The sequence below is a fragment of the Chaetodon trifascialis genome, chromosome 8 (genome assembly GCF_039877785.1).
Source record: "Chaetodon trifascialis isolate fChaTrf1 chromosome 8, fChaTrf1.hap1, whole genome shotgun sequence".
NCBI classification, from domain to species: Eukaryota; Metazoa; Chordata; class Actinopteri; order Chaetodontiformes; family Chaetodontidae; genus Chaetodon; species Chaetodon trifascialis.
In genome coordinates this window covers 18,274,289-18,294,664 of record NC_092063.1, presented here as the reverse complement: position 1 = coordinate 18,294,664, position 20,376 = coordinate 18,274,289, and the positions used below count along the sequence as shown (strand labels likewise).

At 42.5% G+C, this 20,376-nt stretch overlaps 1 protein-coding gene and 1 long non-coding RNA gene across 2 annotated transcripts; both read left to right on the top strand.

Annotated features, from left to right (window-relative positions):
- The first annotated feature begins 1,114 nt into the window (after nucleotides 1-1,114).
- LOC139335330 (uncharacterized) lies at nucleotides 1,115-10,577 on the top strand. Its single transcript, XR_011602417.1, has 3 exons — nucleotides 1,115-1,522; nucleotides 5,370-5,664; nucleotides 9,607-10,577. It is a non-coding gene; the product is annotated as an uncharacterized lncRNA (long non-coding RNA).
- Nucleotides 10,578-13,037: 2,460 nt separating this feature from the next.
- Nucleotides 13,038-17,483, top strand: gpr157 (G protein-coupled receptor 157). Its single transcript, XM_070968934.1, has 4 exons — nucleotides 13,038-13,500; nucleotides 15,336-15,549; nucleotides 15,974-16,168; nucleotides 16,725-17,483. Exons 1-4 carry the CDS (start codon nucleotides 13,124-13,126, stop codon nucleotides 16,944-16,946), a joined length of 1,008 nt encoding a protein of 335 aa, XP_070825035.1. The 5' UTR covers nucleotides 13,038-13,123; the 3' UTR covers nucleotides 16,947-17,483.
- The last annotated feature ends 2,893 nt before the right edge of the window (nucleotides 17,484-20,376 follow it).

The following is a 20,376-nucleotide window of genomic DNA, read 5'->3' as shown; positions in this document are numbered from 1 at the left end:
CGGGTTCAGGGTTAATATGAGATGCATGCAGCTCCTAATTTTGCAGCAGAGGACGAAAGATCACAGGGTTCAACTGGGGGCCCAGGCAGAACAAAGTCATGCAAAAAATAAAACAAAAAGCTTGTCTCCTGCAGTGAGAGGCAGAGAGCGCTGCACTGCTGCAGAGAACAGTCAAGGCGCTGATGCCTAAAACGCACAGAATTTATGATGGAGCCACCATTATCCATTCGAAGACCATGCAGTGCACTGCAAACGTCATCACTGAAAGCTGGGAAAGTGAACCGCCAAGTGTGTTTTTGTGAAGGCATTGCAGAAAGAGAAGTTCAACCTTATTGGCTGACTAAATGATGGATGATCTCACTCTCAGAGTTGTGCAACGCGCAAAAGACAAATTTGGTTGGTCAAGATATTTCTATATTCTAGCGCACTGCAGAATAGCACCAGTAGAGCAGTGCATCGTGGGTAATGAAAGGCAGGTAATAGGGATTGCAGATTAAGGACATTTTACCTTACTGAAGGGGATTTTGTACCTGTGAGAATTGGGAAGCTTTTGAGTTGAGTGTTGAGATAGCAGCTTTTAGACAACGCCATTCGCTAACCGATTGCATGATTATTGCTCGTGTCAAAATGTGTGGTGATCTGTGTGTAATAACCTCGTGGTGTGCCTTTGACGTTTTGTTGATGTTTCTTGAAATATGACTCTTAACTATTTCTTAAGAGTATAATAAATCAATCACATTTTTACTGTATCAGCAGGTGACAAAGGATCATTTTAATTTATATGTTGATTTTCTTCTTCCGTGTACATTCAGGAATTAAAGGGTCTTGAAAACATCTCTTTGCAGAAAATGCCAAGAGAAATTCTTCCAGGCATTTTCAAAAGAAATTAGATTTCAGAGATATTGTGACAAGTTTCAAATCTCACCAGAGAAGATGGCCTCTCTGTGGGGCAAAGTGTTCCTCATTGAGGTTTGAGCACACCCATATCTCAAAGCAGATTTGCTGTAGTGTGAAAATGAATAAAAGGGGATGGAGAGTTATGTGTGCATTGAGGGGGTCTCTCTTGTGAGGAGTCCTTTACACTGATGATTCTCGGGGGTGTTGGGGTGGGGGTGGGGGGGTACAGAGGAGAGGAGGAGGGCAGAATGAGGATGTGCACACACACACTGACCCTGGAGGTTGCGTTCCCCTTTAAAAGTCCCATCCCTCTCAGATACGCAGAGCTCATGCAGGATCTGCTGCGGCAGTGGGGGAACACTGCTGAGCTGTGCAGTTTATGCTGCCAGCAAGCGTGCAAAGAAGAGGAGGGGGAGTGAGCACGTAGAGGAGGAGGAGGAGGAGGAGTGAGGGAGAGAGAAGGAGAGAGAGAGTGCAAACAATGTCATTCTGTTCAGGAGGCAATGCTGCAGTCAACTTTGTCGCGCCATGAAGGCACATCTCCAGCGACCATGAGGCTCAGAGTGAGTGCAGAGAAGTTTTCCCTCCTCTCCGGCCCGTGTGCGATGCGGTCCGACACTCATCTGTAGGTATACCTCTATTTCCTCTCTAGTCTCATTTACCTTGCATGTTGTCTCTTTAAGTCTATCTATTTGCATTGGACAGTATACTTCTTAAATCAGTCTTACAGGAGTTGATATAGGGATGACGGTGTGCATGCCTGCAGTGTTGAAGCTCCTGGCTGCTTCTGTCTCATCAGTGTCAGCCTCCTCTGCACCAGTGATAACCAAGCAGCAGCCAGCCAGCCAGCCAGCCAGTCAGTTAGCAGTCAGGCTCTACTGCTCCCTCATCCATGTTTAACGCATGGCACAGGCTGGAAATAGCAGTCGGAGTGTCGGATAGCGGCTGGTTGAGAGGATTCACCATTTGACACAAGGGCAAAAAAAAAAAAAAAAACCTAACCAGGATGCAAAGAGTTTGTTCCACAAGAAGAGACTTCTCTTTGCTGACTTGACTTTTAAGAGAGAACAGATCCCAGTCCCAAGCTCTCTACTTTTCTCTGGCAGTTGTGGGTTTATATTTAGCAGCATGAGTTTGTTGTGAATATGATGCTGTAAACTGGTATGAAGGATCTATTGTGTCAGTGGTCCTGTGCTGTCAGTGTCTGAGTGCTGAAATACGGAAATGAGAACGAGGCTACAGTGGCCTGCATGGGACAGAGGAGCTGTGGTGCAGTCATGAAGTTGTGCTCTAGCTACTAGGACTTTTCAGCTGTCCTAAAAGTGGATACCAGGGCAGAATGCAGCTCTTTGAGATTCTTTTTAGAGAATTCTGCACAAACTGCGAGAGGTAGAGTACTAAGGTGTTTGCACATGCGTTTAGTTGCATTTTGTATTTGTCTCTGGGAAAAAACAGAAATGAAAAGGTCTGTTAGAGCACACTCTATAGCCACTCTTCCACTTGGTAATATCTCTGCAGCAGCAGCATTTGAGCAATCTCTTGCTCTTAAAGTCAGTGTTGCTACTTTCGTCTTTTATACCGTATTGCCCTGTCTACGCCCAACTGCGAGGCTCTTCAAAGGCCATGTAAAAATAGTTTGTGGGCGAAAAAGCTTCATATAAACGTGAGTCAGGATTCAAGATTGTGCTCTGAAACCTGTCTGGGAGGTGTGGATGATGGATTCAGCCAGTTCACTTTGCCTGGCTTGGTCAGCTCTGAGTTCACCTCAGGTAACTGTGCTAAGACCTTGAAAAAGCGGGCCCTCCGTTGTCAGCTGGCTCTTTGTGAGAGAGTCCAAAGCATCTCTCTGGCCTTTGAATCTCTCCCCACTGCAGGCGGGCAACTGCAGGGGAACAGAGTGATAGTGAAACTGTACATGAGGTCCGTGCCACATCCGGAGCCTGACATCATCTCGGAACATCTGCAGTTCTCCTGCTCACACTTTCACTGAGGGTGGGTGCTGCACTGCCAGCAAAGGAAATTGCCGCACTCACCTGATGTTCCTTGCGCCTCACTTCTGCCCTCCCCCCACCTCCCACCCTCTCTCCTCTTCTTCCCTCCTCCTCCTTCCTCGTCTCCAATTTCTCTACTGTAGTCTCTCTCAGAGGTACAGTTGCCCAGCACAGCGCCTCACCAGCATGCTTTGCACCTCTGTGATTTTGACCCCCTCCCCACCCCCCTCACTGAAAAAGTATGCAGCACATGCTCTCACCATCCTCCTTGAGCAATTTGCCTGAATAGAGAGCGAGAGAGAGAGAAGGAGAGAGAGAGAAAAAAAGCAAGAGCCAGTGAGCCAGCAGTAGAACAGCAATCCTGCAGTGTCCTGCAGCAGCTGAGTTCCTGCAGTGCTGGCCTCTAATAGCACACATGCACACACACGCACAGACACAGCTACGCACACACACCCCCACATGCACACACACACACACACACACACACACACACACACACACACACACGCACACACACGCACGCACGCACGCACGCACGCACGCACGCACGCACACACACACAGGGATGCACATCGAGACTATCTTTCTCTCTCAGACACAGACAGTCCCCTGGTCATGTGACACAGTGGTGGTAAATGTGAGGGAGAGCAGGCCGTCTCACTCTGGACTGGACTAAGCTGAGTTTAGAGACAGAAGAGAAAGACACACACAGGCTCTGCTCATTGAGCTCCACAGGGAGGCAATGGTGAGATTAGCCGGTTGCCCCCCCCACCAAGATGGTGCATTGTCCCGTTCCAGCACTCCAGTTCCAATGATGTAATCAATGCAGCAAGCTTTGAACTTGCTGGGCTAGGGGTTCCTCCTCCCCCTACTCCCCCTGACTAACACAGATGCAAGTGTGAGGCCTCAGCTGCAGTCTGTGTCCCAGGTAGGAAGATAAATAATTTACAGTTTTCTGTGATGATTTAGCTATTAAAGTGCAGAAAATAATTTCCTGTGAGTGGGCTCGCTCCATGATTGTCCATATTTCAGTCTTGTGCAAACAAATAGTTTCATGGTTCCATAAATTAAGAACCAACTTAATTGGTGAAACTATTGCCAGCACTTTGTCAAAATGCTGCTGTGCAGTGTCGCATCCCCACTTCTAATAAATTAACAATCTGCAGGCAAATACGCCTCTGCTGCTCTTTTTACAAAGTTGCTGTAGCTGCTTTCAGCATTGAAAAGACAAATCTCCAAGCAGAGCTGGAAGTGCTTTGAGCGCTTTCTGGGCGTAACATCATTGTGACTTTGCTTCTTCATTGATAAGGTCATCAGTCTGTTGACAGGCTGCAGTGGAGAGCAGCACCAGTGGTGTACAGTACAGTGCTTTAGAGATGCTCAGGCAGCCAGACTGAGACCATATTGTAGCAGGTGAGTTTTGCTGAGCTGGTTCCTGCCACTGCACCCAGAATCTGCCTAGTGATCAACTTCCACTACAGCAGTGATGAACTGGCATCACCCCTCCTCAAGTAAAAAAACAGCTAGCATCAGAGCAGTGCTGCATAATTAGCACTCGTGGATGGTGATGATTCTGCACATTTGATACAGTTTATTGTGTAAGACTGTAAACAGACTGAAATGTAAGTTTGTATTTATATCTGTCTGATGCATCAGATAGAGGATTCTTTCTCCACTGCATTAATACATCACTGTTAAATTCAGATTAGACATTACTAAACAGAAATCCAGGAAAATCTTAATATTTCACAAGTTTTACATATCTTTGCACATGCATTCCATAGGATTTTCACAGTAATGTAATTCATACTGAAGGGCTTCATCTGTAATTGATGTGACCTACTGTGGGTTACTGTGTAAGATGATTTGATGAATCAGCAGCTTTCATTAGTATGCTTGTGCTGGTGCCCGGTTACAGCTTCTATAAACCATTCATTCTGCTGTGCTGAAGATAAAATTGGACCACTTGCTAATGAGAGTATGAATGAAGAGCAAGACTGTAGCTACGATATTAATTTTATTTCCATCCATCAGTTTCAGGCAGTAAAGACTGAGGTTTTAGCATTATCCAGAAAAGACAGACAACACTGTGAACCGCTTCCACCCGCTGGGCAGAGAGGGTGAAAAGAGAAAGAAGTCACTGCCTGCAGGCAAACAGATTTTTTATGATCTATGACATAACAAAGACGATCTGACAAGTCAGACCATTTAAAAAATGCTCTTCTCTTTTACGCTTTTTCAGTCGGTTGCCATTGTCACCTCACATCAACTCATCAACTCTGCTTTTGTAAAGAAATCTGCTTCATCCTGTCACCCAGAGAACCAATCTTAGTGTACCCTCAGACACTAACTCCTTCATGTGTTTAAGTGTTCAAAGTAAATGCTGTGTATGCTAACCTATTGAAGGAGGCTGAGTCATGCTGGGTCTTTTTTCTGGGTTTCCCCCCTCTCTGATCCTCTGCTCCTCCCCCTCTGATCTAGGAGCAGGCTCATACACCAGGTCCGGCTGTTGGTGGCGTGTTGGAACATGCCTTGACTTGTTGTGCCGCCTGAGTGAAGCAGAGACAGAGTGCCATCCACAGAGACACAGAGAGAGAAGAAGAGAGAAAAAGAGAGAGAGAAGCGGCTTGTGGTCAATAGTTTGCCAGAGTGAAGTGACCCACGCAATGGGAGAGCCCTGCAGCACCCGTGGACAGACTCCTGCTGATGTCAACATGGAGTGCTCTCACTGGAGACGAGCAGGGATGGAGCAGCTCCGCTGTTGCTTCGCTGTGCGGTGAGTGTCATAACTGCGTGTGAATAAAAGCCTGTGACATATAATATTACAGCTGAGCACTTCTGTGAGCATCTAGGTTAATTGTTATAGCAGAGAGGAGCACACCGCACCTCTACTTTAAGTAAAACTTCAGAAACACTAATTAGTGTGGGGAAATCAAAAGATGCTAAAACGAGGCCTTCAGATCTGCTTAATAAGGCCTGTAAGTTTGATTGAAGTATAAATTAGAAAATGTTCATTTGAAGTGTACAGCACTAAGTGTTGTGAAAGCATCCAAGCTGAGTCTTGATGCTAATATGATGCCATGGTAACTGTACAAAAGGTTATTGAATGCAGAGAACTGTGATACACCCAAACACACAGTTACCAATCACACAGTGGCACAGTAACCTCCGTGCAGACAGAGCACCACCAGTGACCCTTTCACAAGTCCCCAGGGACTCAGCGATCATTGTCTGACCACAGTTTGATCCTCACAGAGAAGGACAGCTGTTTTTGTTATTGTTTTCTCCTCTGTTCAGAATGAAAGGCGGTTTCCATCAGGAGACCCAGCAGGCTGCCTCTCCTCCCCAAAAAAGCAGAGACCAGAGAGATGAAGAGTGCAGAGTCCCTCAGTTCTTACAATGGATTTGCTCTGGTTAAATACAGTGGGATGGGTGATTTAAAAAAAAAAAAAAAAGAGGCATCATTTTTATCGGTGTCTGAGTCAGGAAGTGTCATATGATTACACATACTGGACATAGAAAAGCAGATAAAGACAAGCTGTGTCACACTATCCACGTTGTCACAAACAATAGCTGCATGTTATCGACTAGCTATGTGGTCAAAACTCAAATACATTAATCACTCAAGTGACTGAAATGATAATCATTTAGTGTCTTGTGTACTATGATCTGTGTATTTTACTTCTGTATGGTCAAGCCTGCAGATAGTTACTGGGGCAACTCTGTTTTCTGGTAACCAGGGGTAGTGTGCACCGTGGGTAAGACTCAAAACCACTGAATAATTAACACACTGCAGTTTGACATACAATACTGATAGGTGAACGATAATGAAACCAAATCACATCCCCAAATGAAATTCAAAAACTTACTTCAGAAAGTAGAGGTTAAATGTCATGACCAGGCTTTTATTACTTCTAATCATTTTCTATCAATTTAAAGTACCTCCAGTGGTGGTTTTTAATTGTTAATTTGAAATTAAAACATCTAAAAAGCACAGCCCATATACATACTTGTGCGACATAAACCTCAGGAGAGGCTAAGCTCCAGCACCAGGCATGCCATCATGTGTAGCATTGTTCAGAAACCTGGCTCTACAGTATATACTAGTGACATTGTTGGCCATAAGATGATTAGGTTCGTGGAAAGGGACTGGAACAAGGACGCATGACTGTTTGAGTGTTGTTAGCTGACACTGGAACAAAAAGGAAATGTACAGCAGAGAGGTGCAAGGAGGGGCAGGCGCACAGGGTTGGTGATGTTGGGTAGCTGGGTGAACAAGTTTTTTTTAGCACCCAGAGAGATTGAGGACATGTAGGTGGGTCTGGAGTTGGGGTGTATATATGTTATTATATGTGTATGTGTTTTTGTGTTTTGATGATGTGGTGAGAGATCTGCTTTGCTGCTGAGGAAAAATGTTGCCTGTAGGTTGAACATTCCATGACAAAGAAGCATTACTGTTTTAACAGCAGACTCTCATTACTTTAATAAATGCCAGTCCAAGACAAACACTATATATATATATATATATATATATATATATATATATATATGTGTGTGTGTGTGTGTGTGTGTGTGTGTGTGTGTGTGTGTGTGTGTGTGTGTGTGTATATATATATATATATAGTGTGTGTGTGTGTGTGTGTGTGTGTGTGTGTGTGTGTGTGTGTGTGTGTGTGTGTTCATACATATGTTCATACTCTCCAACAAATCATCTATCATCTGACAAAATAAGACAAACTTACTTAATTTGCAGTAGTGTTTCGGGTCATCTTAACTCAAGAACATTTCCTCATAAAATAACATAAATATATGATTTAAAATTTGCAGATTAACCGCTCTGGCCAATAGGACAATGCGGTTGGTGTTGTACAAATATCGGGAGAGGAGCAAGAGGGAGGTGGGGCATCAGCGAGGCACCAGGGACACCAGCGAGTAGAGCCAGTATATTTTCACATCTAACTTGGAAATAAGGGTTTATTTTGTAAAAACCAGAGTTGGTGATTGTTGGAACGGTGGCAAGACAAACCATGACAGTTGTGGTGAGTTTCATTTTGTTTCTGTCGAATGAAGTGTGTTTTACAACATTCTGCAGGGAAAGTGTTTCTGTCAATGGAGTCTAGTGGCTTCTAGGAAAGTGATATAATGTCTGTTTCTGATTAAACAAAAAGGATCTTACTCTTTCACAAAAAGCTACTGTGCCTTCGGTCAATGCAGGAACAATTTCAAAAACCGTTGTCCCCATTAGTCGCTTGGACACAAAAACATGGGAAAATAGGTCCAGATTGAAAAATATCGAAGTTAACATAACTTTTTTTCAGAGAAACACTTTTCAGTGCCTCCTAGTCATGCAATATTCATCCACACCTCACACTAATAATTGTAAAAAAAAATCTCCCACTACTTTTTTTGGTTTGGCCAATATTACAGAAATAGGAAGACACAATTCTGTCAGTAAAGCTGATCCCAGCCTGCGGCCTGAAACATATTTGTGGACAGGTTTGAGAGCCGAGGCTCATTGCTGCTCCTGCTGCTGCTGTTTGCTGTGTGATGCAGTGAGGCAGCCACTCATTCATTTAGCAAGCAGGGCGTTGTTTTCATTGGCATTCCTCAATCCTGTATTAGGGATTACATCAAGCCCTGAGCAGGAAGGAATTCCTGTCATCATGTGCTCAGTGAAGGCAGCGTCTGGCTCACCACAAAGAGACATGGATGCAGTCATTTGGCCACTGAAAGCAGGTTAAGAGGTTTTCCTGTGTTTGTCAGTGGACACACTTCTGTCTTTGTGTGTAAGGTATCAGCGGGCATGCTGTGAAAAATCAGAGCATCACTAACATTTCTTTCTTAGAAGTAGCTAAATTCTTTCTTTGACATTAGATAAGGTCAATATGCTCCAACCACCTATTAAGAGAGGAATTTCCTGTTATACAACAAACAATGCGTCATGAAGTTCACCAAAAGCAGACATGGAGAGCTACAAATAGCCTTGCTGCAGATTTCAGCTGTGAAGATACATCAGATAAAGGGCGTTCATTCATCTGTGTTTTTTTCCAAGCATCCCTCCGGACACCTCTCTGTCTCCTTCATAATTCCCTTTGTTCCTGAATTTGCTGCAAATCGCTCTCTAGTATCCATGTTGTCTTGTCAGCAAAGCAGAGTCCACAGGAAGAGGACAGTATGGAATGGTCAGCCCGCCCAAAAATAGCACTGCAGACAGCAAACGCGACTGATAGCGAGGGGGTTTTAGAGCTGTCCCTTTGGTCCATAACCACACAGGCACTTGCATTATATGGTACTTGTGTAGAAAGATAGCCACACAGAGAGACACACACAAATAGATGGGAGCTAAATCAAACTGATCTTTTTGTTGCAAAATCATGAGTCATGGCAAGTCTATTCTTAGTTCGGGGGTGTTTGTGTTTGCCCAAGTTGTGTGCACTTAAAGTGATGCTGCACAAAAGGCTAGAGGAGTATCAAGAATCTGGGAACAAGCTTTGGGTCACTTTGGGCAGCGGAGCGTGGACTCATCAATGCATTGCACTTACATAAAGCTGGGTTGGGCAGGGGAGAGTGCCTCTTTAAATCTCAATTTAAGATTTATAAAAAGAAAGGGTTAGATATTGCTATTTATTTTACTTTTACATTCAAATGTTACAGGCCAAATTAGGTTTATTCCATGAACCAACTGTTATTCAAGCATTATTTCCTACTTCTCTTATAGAGCTTCCGGCTATTGGCTAAGGACCACACCACCCCCAGGCGGCTTTTAGCGTGAGGCCGTTGCCTTCCAACAATCACCACCATGAAGCTGGGCATGAAAAGGGTGATCATCTACAGTGCAGACTCACCGATGGAGGTGCCACGGCAGACCAGTCAGGATCCTACTGAGGAGAGGCAGGCGGAGGGACGGACGGTTGGACGTGGCTCCTGTGGGTGTTTCTCTGGCAGTGTCTTAGCTGGTTGTTGTGAGGAGTGAGAACGAAGCAATCAGCAAGTATACTGCCGCAGAAATTCTTCGCAATAAGAGGCCCTGGGATCACAGCTGGCACAGGGAGAAAATGCCTATCAGCATTGTAGCGAACATGGATCCTGCTGCTACTGTAAGTTTTTACATATGTGTGCTGACACTGTAGAAATTAACAAGAGCTAAGGACCTGACACTGAATTAACTGAAGACAGAGCAACTGAGAGCATGGCCTTTTTGTTAACAGCCTCTACAATATTTACAAATGGATCAAAGAATCAAACTGCCATACTATGTGTTGTATTTTTATGATCCTCTGCTGCCATCTTGTGACTGAAAGCAACCTCCCAGCATGCTTCTGCTCATTAAACACTGCAGCAATTTGTAAAACCTACATTGTGTTTTGTTTTCCAGTCTACAAATCCCATTCATTCAGAAATTATGGCTTGGCCCACCATGACTTGGAATTCCTTTTTTTTCAGGTGCACCAAATTTAATTTTGCCTCATGAATTCTAAGTACTTTTTCTGGATGCTAACACATTAATAATGAATATAGTTGATTTCTAATTTATCAGCCGCAGCCTGATAATTTCCTCATATTATTAATTATGACTGTAAAAAAAGGGGTTAATAAAAGTTACATAAAGAACGATTTATTCATTTGCCTTGTTTGTTTTCAGAGTACACATGCATTTCAGAATTAAGGAAAACTTGTGTCATATGAATCACTCTGCACCGTGGAAAAGCACTTTGAGACCCTTGAAATACTGGTGTTACAGTAGACCTAATGAGTGCAGATGAGGCAGAACAGCCTGGATGCCAGGTGCACTAATTTAGGCTTTCACAGACACACAAACAGCAAACTCAGACACAGCTGAATTTATAGTGTGCTCTTGATTCAAGAGCCAGAAAACGGCTTTTGTCTGCAGAATAACAGAATCTGTGTTTGATTTATAGTTAAAACTTGATGGATGACAGCTTTGTGTATTGTAAAACTGATAACTAGCAGTGTGATTGTGATGATAATGCAGATGTGTTTGCTGCAGACTGCAGGGCACTGCATTGCCGCAAACACAAAAAAAGGGTTGCAGTTTTTCTGGGCTGCAGCAATGCAGATGCATTAAAATCCTGCTCTCACACAAGGTCACTGCGTTATGGCTTTATATCTCTCTACTCATCACCTCTTTGGAAAACCACAATTATAAGCCCACCAAAGAATTTACAGCTACTTGACACAAAGCACGGCACGACTCATTACTCAAAATGTCATAAATGCTTTCTTCATCGGGGGGGCTGTGAGCCTAATGACCTGCTTGATAACGAGAAAATTTACTTTGAGGCAAAAGGGGACCACAAGCAGAACACTATAAATCAATTTGCATCATAAATTAATTTAAAAATTCTTTTATTGCCCCAGAATGTTGAGACAGTCCCCAGAATCTGTGCTTCATCTGCATTGTTTTCTAGATGTTTAAATCTGATATTTCAGTTTGGATTCACCCACTTTGGTTAGCAACAGAGAAATTCCTACATGTCCTGCAGGAAAGCTTAAAATTCATAGGTCAGTAATTAGTGCAGAAATTATTAATCAAATAATCAGCTATTCAACTGACAATAAATTAATTGGACAACAATTTTCATATTTGATGTATCATTACAATCATTTGCAGAGCACAAATGACAATCACAGCCGCCACGTTTTCTGTTTCTCTAACTGTGAATTTAATAGCTTGAGAGTTTGCAGCAATGGTCGGGCAAAACCAGCGATTTTAAGACATTACCTTGGCTTCCCTGAAATCATGACAGACATTTTTCAATTTTACTAAACATGCAATTAATGCAGTTAAACCTGAAATTCACTGACTATTGGTGCTTTCAGAGGATATTTACACACAAGAACACATTATGATAATGTACTATTTTTATGGCATTAGTCAAAAAAATCTCTTTCCAGTCCAAACCCAAAATGATGCTGCTACTTATTTTACTGAGCAAAATAATGTCACCTTAATTCACTGAACCTTGCATCCATAAACTGGTTTCCAATTGCCTTTAAAAATTATTTTCAAATTTATTGATAAATTCAAGTCTTGTGCCAAAAAGTGCTTTAAATGGATTCTTTTATTGTCTTGGCTTATCTTACTCCATCTAGTGAAGTTTTTATATACTCCTTTATTATCTTTGTGCTGTGATTGCTTTTTATTGTTACTATTGTAACTTATTTCTTTTACATGACTGTTTAATTAGCTTGTGTTTTGCCTAGTCAAGCACTTTTACTGTACTGGCAAGCTTTAATAAGGAGTGAGACAGCTATTATGGACACCTTTTTTTCAACTTATGTGTGAAAATCAAATTAAAGAATTAAAATCTTAATTTTACAACATTCTGGAAGGGAAAATGCTTTTGTCAATGGAGTCTAGTGGCTTTTAGAAGAGCGATATAACAGCTGTTTCTGATCAAATAAAAAGGATCTTACTCTTACACAAAAAGCTGCAGTGCCTTTGGTCAATACTAGAACAATTTCAAAAACTGTTGTCTCCATTAGCCACTTGGACACAAAAACATGGGAAAAGGTCCAGGTTGAAAAACATCTGAGTTAACGTGATTTTTAACATGAAAAACACTTTTTAGTGCTTCCTTGTCGATCTAAATGCTCTTCGAGATCCCCCACTAAATTATTTCATGCAATATTCATCCACACCTCACACTAATAATTGTGAACCAATATATAGGAATACACAACTCTGTGTAATTCAGATGTAATATTCTGTTCCATACTAAATGACCTGACCAGTGCTCTGTGTTAAGCACGCTGGATGACAGGGGGTATAACAGAGTACTTTACATAAACCATGGCCGGAATGGGAAAAGTACAGGTTGTCATCTGTTCTTATGCGACAAACTTACCATAGCTTTACAGGGTCACACAAGTTAAGACCATTAGCGACTAAAATAGATCTACTTGAGTCTGCCCATTGCCAGCTGACTGACTTCTGCTTTTGGTTCCGGTTGTTGCAATGAGACGAGAGGAGGCGAGGAGGGAGGGGTTAACCACTGACGAAAAGTTTGTTTGGCTTTTAAAAGCAATGGACGGAGTTTTTTAAGTCATATGGGACGGCTCAGTTTTAAATGTCGCCTGGCTTTAAGGGCAAGTAGCGCGGAGAAACTAGTTTGCGCGTTGGTGGAGTGTTTGCAAACCTTGCTGCACGTTTGACGGTGATATTCTTATCCATGAGGTGATCGTAGCTTATCTGATCACACCAACGCTAAACGATGGCAAATGGAAATCAGACAGTTGTGTACTTGTCTGAGCAGGTAGTCGTTTTGTTTTCGTGCTCGCTTTCCTTCCTGGGCTCTTCGCTGATCATCCTCACCTACATTGCTTGGTCAGATATGAGGACGACTCCAAGGAAGCTGCTGGTCTACCTCTCGGTGTCTGACTGGCTGTCCGCTGTGTCCTACGCCTTCGGAGTCTGGAGCGTTTTCCGCACCGACTCGCTGGACTGCGTCGTTCAAGGGGCGATATCCACTTTCGCGAACACCAGCTCCTTTTTCTGGACTGTGGCCATTGCCGTTTACCTGTATGTTTTTATTGTGAGGTCCAGCCAAAGAGTCGCTGACAGCCTGGTGTTGTTTTTCCACCTTGTCAGGTAAATACATAGCATGGTTGAACTTTTCTTCTTGGCTGTATGCTAACTTTAAGCTGTTGATGACTTCTGAGCTCGTGGCGAGCAGTGAAGGGAGATGCTATCGATGCTGTAGCCTCGTTTGGTATTTCTCCAAAAAAAAAAAAAAAGAAAGAAAAAAGAAAAAGTTAGGCACCTGCTTTCCTGTACCGGAAAACAGAGTGCTTGAACTGGTTTCAGCTTAGTTCATGTGTTACGCTGCTCAAATTTGCTCAAAGAAATATGAAAACTTTAAAGTTAGCATCACTAGCTACTATCGCAGTGCCGAGAGCTGTGTTTCCATAGTAACACTGTCGGGCGCGAGTTCCCTGTAGGGCACCTTTGAGTAACGTTCCGAGTGCTAAGGTCACGAAGGAGCTCGTGAGTTTCCCTAAAAAGTAATGAGCGATTTATCGCATCTGTCTAACTGAAATTAAGGACTATTCTGCATTTAACTTACATTTAATTCAGAAACGACTGAATAAATCACTTCTGCCAAACTAAATCTTTACTTAGTAGAGTTTGGCTTCACCTGTGTTGTCGAGGCTCCATCTCTCAGTGGGTCAGTTGATGTTAACATAGCAACCTGATTCTCCAAAGTTCCACAACAGTTGTTTGTCTGCTATGGAACTAGACACCAATGTGAAGGATATTTATATTGATAATATATGAAAGCTGTTGTATTGCTCACTAAATTGTCTGTTAGAACTGAACGAGTGTCATTGTGGAAGCATTTATTGTTTTATAGCTATTAGCTATTATCACTTTCATCAGAAATTCCACTCTGGTCCCATAATGACTAAATTATCTCTTCCAAACACATAATGCTTTTTCTTCTGGCAAGGCAAGTTCATTTATTCAGCGCCTTTCAAAGTCTCAATGCAAAGTTATTAAGACAAGATGTAAAACAACCCAGACATAGCAGCGTTAAAAAGATAAAGTGAAACAAAATGGAAAAATAAGCTCAACCACAAAAACAGTGATCACAGCTACACACTTCTTAAGGATGGGATTTCTCACGGTAAAAACCTCATCAAACAAGCTTTCACTGTTATCTATTTGAAGACTGTTAAAAGCTTTAGCAAACCACTGTCCTCTATTTTAAGTGCTCTGAATCAGCTCATATGTTTCATCCTTTGTTGTCAGCTTTCCTTCTGCACAATGATGAGCTGTACATGCTGATTGTGAGGATGTAAGGAGGGAGTCGATTCGCCTCGCTGTATAATTGATCTATTTTTGGATCTATTTTGGAACATTTTCACCCATGGGCTCGCCTCACCGCAGTGTCTGTGGTTGTCATTGTAATTTTGTTTCTGTGAATTCTCAAATACTCCATTGAATTGAAGATCACACAACAGAGCCATTCATCAAGGCTTGCATACATAGCCCCCCCCCACCACCACCACCACCACCACACACACACACATACATAACAAGGCCTTAAGCACTGTGGTATTTATAAGGAACAAACATGTATTGCCCTGCAAATGTAGTATTCTTTTAAATGTGCTTTAAAAGGAGAGGTAATGCTTCAGGGGAAAAGGTACGGAAGACTGTTTATAAAGTACTGAAGTCATTTTGTGGTTTTCTGATATTCAGAGCTAAAGCAGCACAACTGGTATGACTCTGCTCTGTGAACTATGCAACACAAACAAGCCTTAAGCACAAGATAATCTGTCACACGGTGTCACATGTCTTTGTAATATTTGTGAACCCACCAAACATTTATGTACAAACGTTGTGGAGATGTTTAACGATAGGAAGTTAGCCTTTTGAGGAAGTTAAGTTTAATCCTGTAAGCCCTCTGTTTTATGATCTAGCTGGGGTGTTCCTCTGGCCATCACTGTTGCAGCAGTGTCCCTGAACAAGATTGGCTACGATGCGTCAGAGGTGTCGGTGGGCTGGTGCTGGGTCAGGATTCACGCCTCTGACCGGGTCTTGTGGATGCTGCTGACTGGAAAGATCTGGGAGTTCATGGCTTACCTTACCCTCCCTGTCCTCTACATTCTGATCAAGAGGCACATCCACATTGCGGTGAGAGTCGAACCAGGTTATCAGATGCATGCTGCACCAAATGCAAAGGCAGCAACAGTGGAGTCATGTTTTGTATTTAACAATTTCCTCTGTTTTTAAAGACAACCGTAAAACATTTTAAACACACAATACATGAATATATTAAACATAATTCCAACTAGAAACCACTCAGTGTATACTACTCCTCAACTACAGTTGCACAACCTTCAATATATATTGTTTAAAATACAGAAATAGAAAATGTTCCAGTTTCTGTATTCCCATTCAGATCTGGATAAATACACATACTACACACAATACTGATATTCACAATTCAAAGGAAAAGGATTTGCTATCCTTGATGACACATCTCATTTGTCCAATTTCTATTCTGATTTTTGTGTTTCTGCTTCACGTTTAAAAACAAAATCTCTGTCTGACGCAGCATGCTGCCCTGTCCGAGTATCGTCCCATCTTGGCCAATAGGCCTCAATCACACTCCTTCTCCTCTGTGGCTGATATGAAGCTAACACTCATTCCCATTATCTTCATCGTCCTGCGCATTTGGAGCACAGTGCGCTTCATACTGCTGCTAGCTGGATCATCAGCCCGACAGAACCCAGTGCTGGTCACCCTACATGTGAGTTTAAAGTTTATTTTAAACTGAGGATGTCTACTAATCCAATTTAATACTAATTTTTAATCTACAGTTTACTTCTCCTGGCAAGTGCTGCTTCATCCTTGAGATTGTGTGTATGTTGTTTTGCGTGTTTGAAGGCAGAAGTGTGGTTGTAGTTGTGTGCTATCATTAGTTTATGTGCTGTTAAAGCTGTGATGGTGCAATTGCATGCTGTCAAACCTGTGAATCCTCACACATCCATCATGAAATAGTTCCTGTGTTAACTGATTTTTTTTTTATGTCTGAACAGTAGCATAAAGCCTTTCAAAGTGTTATAAACTTCTCCTCCAAATGTTTAAAATGTAAAACCGTTTATGATGTAATAACTTCTGCACAGTTTTATTGCATTATATTGTCACTGTTAATGTGTGGACAATATTTTTATTTGTTATAACAATACAGAAATTCATAAGAAAATAAGAAATTTTGTTAGATTTTCAAACCATGAAAGGAAAGTTTATTCCAATGTAATAATTTATTACTGCCACGCTTAAAGGCTTTTCTTTGGACCCAACAGGGAATTGGCAACACCTCACAGGGAGCAGCCAACTGCATCATGTTTGTATTGTTCACTCAGCCAATCCGCAAGCGCCTCTGCACCGCGCTCTGCTGCTGCTGCTCCAAGTGTCGAGCAGAGGCGCAAAACTTGCGCGACGCCCCCCACAGGCTGTTACCGGGACAGGACGCCTCCACACAGAGAGAAGAAGACAGCACCAGTGTAATCCGGACTGATAGATGATACTAGATTCTGTGGGTGTGGAGCTTGACAAACGCTGACATGAAGGGAGTGGTGGAGGTCCCCGCTTCACATTGAACCTCATTACAGGAAGTGCCTGCAGAGGGTTGGAGGTCCTGCAGGTGAATGCACATCCATGTCACAGGAAAAGTCAACAAACCTGCACTTAGGGTGATGAGGATGATGCTTCCTGACTGTACTGATGAGTGCTGCAGACTGATTATGTTACACATAATGTAGTTTCATGGGCTGCACGTCAAACTTTAAAGTGCCAGTTCCCTTTAAATTGTTCTCTGGTTGAAATTTGAACAGTTGTACTCTCTGTGAAAGACTCTTCAGCAGCTTTATTTATCATGTACTGTGTGGATTCACTTACATTCTGAGGATATCACTGTGAAATATTCAGCTGTCATCTTGTTCCGCTAAGTATTCAAGTATTGTATTTATGGGAAATGAATGTTTTAACACTTGTTTTCTAAAGTGGAAACCTGTCACCATTAGAATCCATTGTAACTGGCGTGAACTAAAAAGCTGACCACAGTTTTTTACAGCCATCTTTCTAGCAAGATATTTTTTTTTATTTTGAGAATGACTTTAATATGTTCTGCAGTGAAGCTTTGATATCAAATATTTTTCAAAAAGTATGTACGTCATGACTTAGTGTGTATTTAAAAGGTTTGCGTGAAAGAAGCTTCATTACACTTGACCTTCTCTTTAAAATATCATAAATGGATTTGTGAAATGTGGACAGTTTGTGTTCAGTTCATTGAAATACATGCACCAGAGCTACATCACCATATAAAGCATTCCCCTATGGCCCTCATGCAAGGTACTTCCCTTGATGTCTTTGTTTTTGATTTCTCACAAACTTTTCAGTCTCACTTAACTTCACAGTTGCAACATTTTTTAGACAGTCGTTGCAAAACCTCATCAGTGTTATGACCAAAACTAACTCAGCATCGGTCATTGTGGTCAGGATGCATGACCTATCGTCATTGTCACATGCTATTCTTCCTCCTTGAAACCCGAGCCGCACTTCTCCTTTGACCCCTGCTGTTGTTGGCTCCCGTTTGCCCGACTGAGCGACAGGCCGAAGGCATACCAACGAGGAGTATGAACCCACTGAACCTCATGGGACCGACCTGGCTTACATTCCCAATGCCAGTCCCTGTAGTTCCTTCAGCTCTTTAAAATATTGGCCGAGATCCACTGAGTCTCAACAAGCCTGCCACAGAGATGATGAGCTACATTCAAACAAGATTAATTACTGTGTTGATAATAAGGAAAGGTGAGGACGGAGAAATTCGTCCTTGTTGACAGCCAATTTTCTTTTGGCCTCAAGTTATCACCGTTTGAACTCTCACAAAGGGCAAGCACTTATTTAGGAAGTCCTGTATGCTCTCCGTTGGTCTTTTTGATGAATTAGGAAATGCAGAAGAGGATGATATTGTTGTCATAAACCTTTATATCATGTCAGACAGACTTTTCACTACACTGTGCGCTTATGAGGGCAGTTAGTTCTCAGACATTATTTCCAGAACATGGAGTCTTAATATTGTTTATCCTGGAAATATTAAAAACATAAACACACCGTTTTATGAGATAGTTTCCATGCAGTCTAATTTTATCTCTGGTATAAATTTATGCGACACCGTGCAGAGTTCACTCTCTCAGGACCATCAGTAACACTGACAGGGCACTGGACACCATGTCTGGGAAAATGGAGGAAGTGAATGCTGTTTATGCTGACGACATCCAAAACAGCCAGTGAACAGTATTTTGTCCTTGAGGATGACAGAGGCCACACAGGGGCCCAACACTTACCATATTTCCTGCAGGAATTAATCCATTGTCTGGGTTCTGAGATTTGGCTGACATTGAAGTAACTGGAGCCTGTGGAAACGCTTCAAGAAGAGGTTTCTGCTCTCTCCTCTGCTGGCTCCCTGCCCACTTAATTCATTAAGTTAAAGAGAACCAGAGGGCCGTACTACACTGCACGGGGTGACCATTCACCAGTCAAGTTAATGGAAGCAATTTTTTACGTTACGCAGGCTGTTCATTTGGCTGCGTCAGTGTTTCGGAGCCAATCCTCAAACACACTGTCCACCAAAGGTAATGGGCAATAGGTCAGGGCAGCAACAGAACGTTTTAATTAGAAGTGGCTGAACAGATTTTCACCATGTAATGGAAAAATTCAGGAACACCAGATACATTTGTGAATTTTAGACTTTATATTCACAAATGTCCCAGCTCACAGGCAGGAAGGCCGCTTCAGGTTCCAGGGAACAGGGTTCATGACGTGAAAGAGAGGATGCAGAGTTCAGGGTTCTGATGGCTGGAAAGCAAACACAGACAGTCTGGGAAGGAATGAGCAGAAATGGGCTTGTACAAACAGTGCAGGTGGATGTGGGAAAGTCTGAGGCCATCTGGTGGACAGGTAGAGGATGGCAGTGAAGGGGTCTGGGTCAGTGGCTGGAAGAGGGCGGGACAGAAAGGCAGAATGTGACTGCGTCTGTTTGCAAAATCCAATAAAAACATGCGAAGCTAGAAATTCAACAAAACCCTGCCCACTGTGATTTCACTCTCATCCCACTCTGTACTCAGATTTCCCTGTTAGCAAGCTGTTATAACAGTGTATGTAAGTCTGCTGGGTCATTCAAAATAATCGAACCACTGCTATGTTTAGTTAAATGTATGAAAATATATGTGTCCTTATTTCTTACAGCTCATCATCATACAGCTTTACTTAACACTACACCTTCTGTGATCTTTTACTCTGAGCATACACAGTTCTGACTTCTCACTACAAATTCCCATTTCCAGCCATTTCCATTATATGTTAGCCTTGTTTTTGTAGTGAAGCACATAACACTCAGTTCTAAGAGCAAACCTCAGGGCCTCCCTATTGATAAACTGGCTCACTTTTGGAGATAAAGGGCAATGCAGCACGTGACAAGTTGAAGACACAGCAAACACAGAGACTTGCAGCAGTGGTGATTCTACAGAAAGTAAGTCTACCCTGTAACTAGTGTGAGATGAACTGCCACCAGTGTTAGAGCAGGTAAATCGTTCAAAATGGACAAGGATCCATACAGATGCAAGTCTTTGCCAACTGTGTGTGATTTCAGCACCGTGTCATCATTTTGTAATAACGCTTCTGTACTCCAGCCTGCAGGTGGAAAAGCAATAAAGATACACATGCGGTGTTATCATTTTAATAATAATTCCAGCCTTTAATGACAGCTGTGGATACCATCAAATGAGCCAATTTAGATGAAGTGCAGTGCAATAAAAGTATCAGATATCAACATTCAGCCCAGGGCAGCCTTTTATATCTCCAGTCTGTTCCCACACTGAAGCCGAGAGCACAGTCAGCAACATGAAAATCATAACCGAAGCCAAGTTGTAAACCGCTGCTATGCTCTCTGATCTT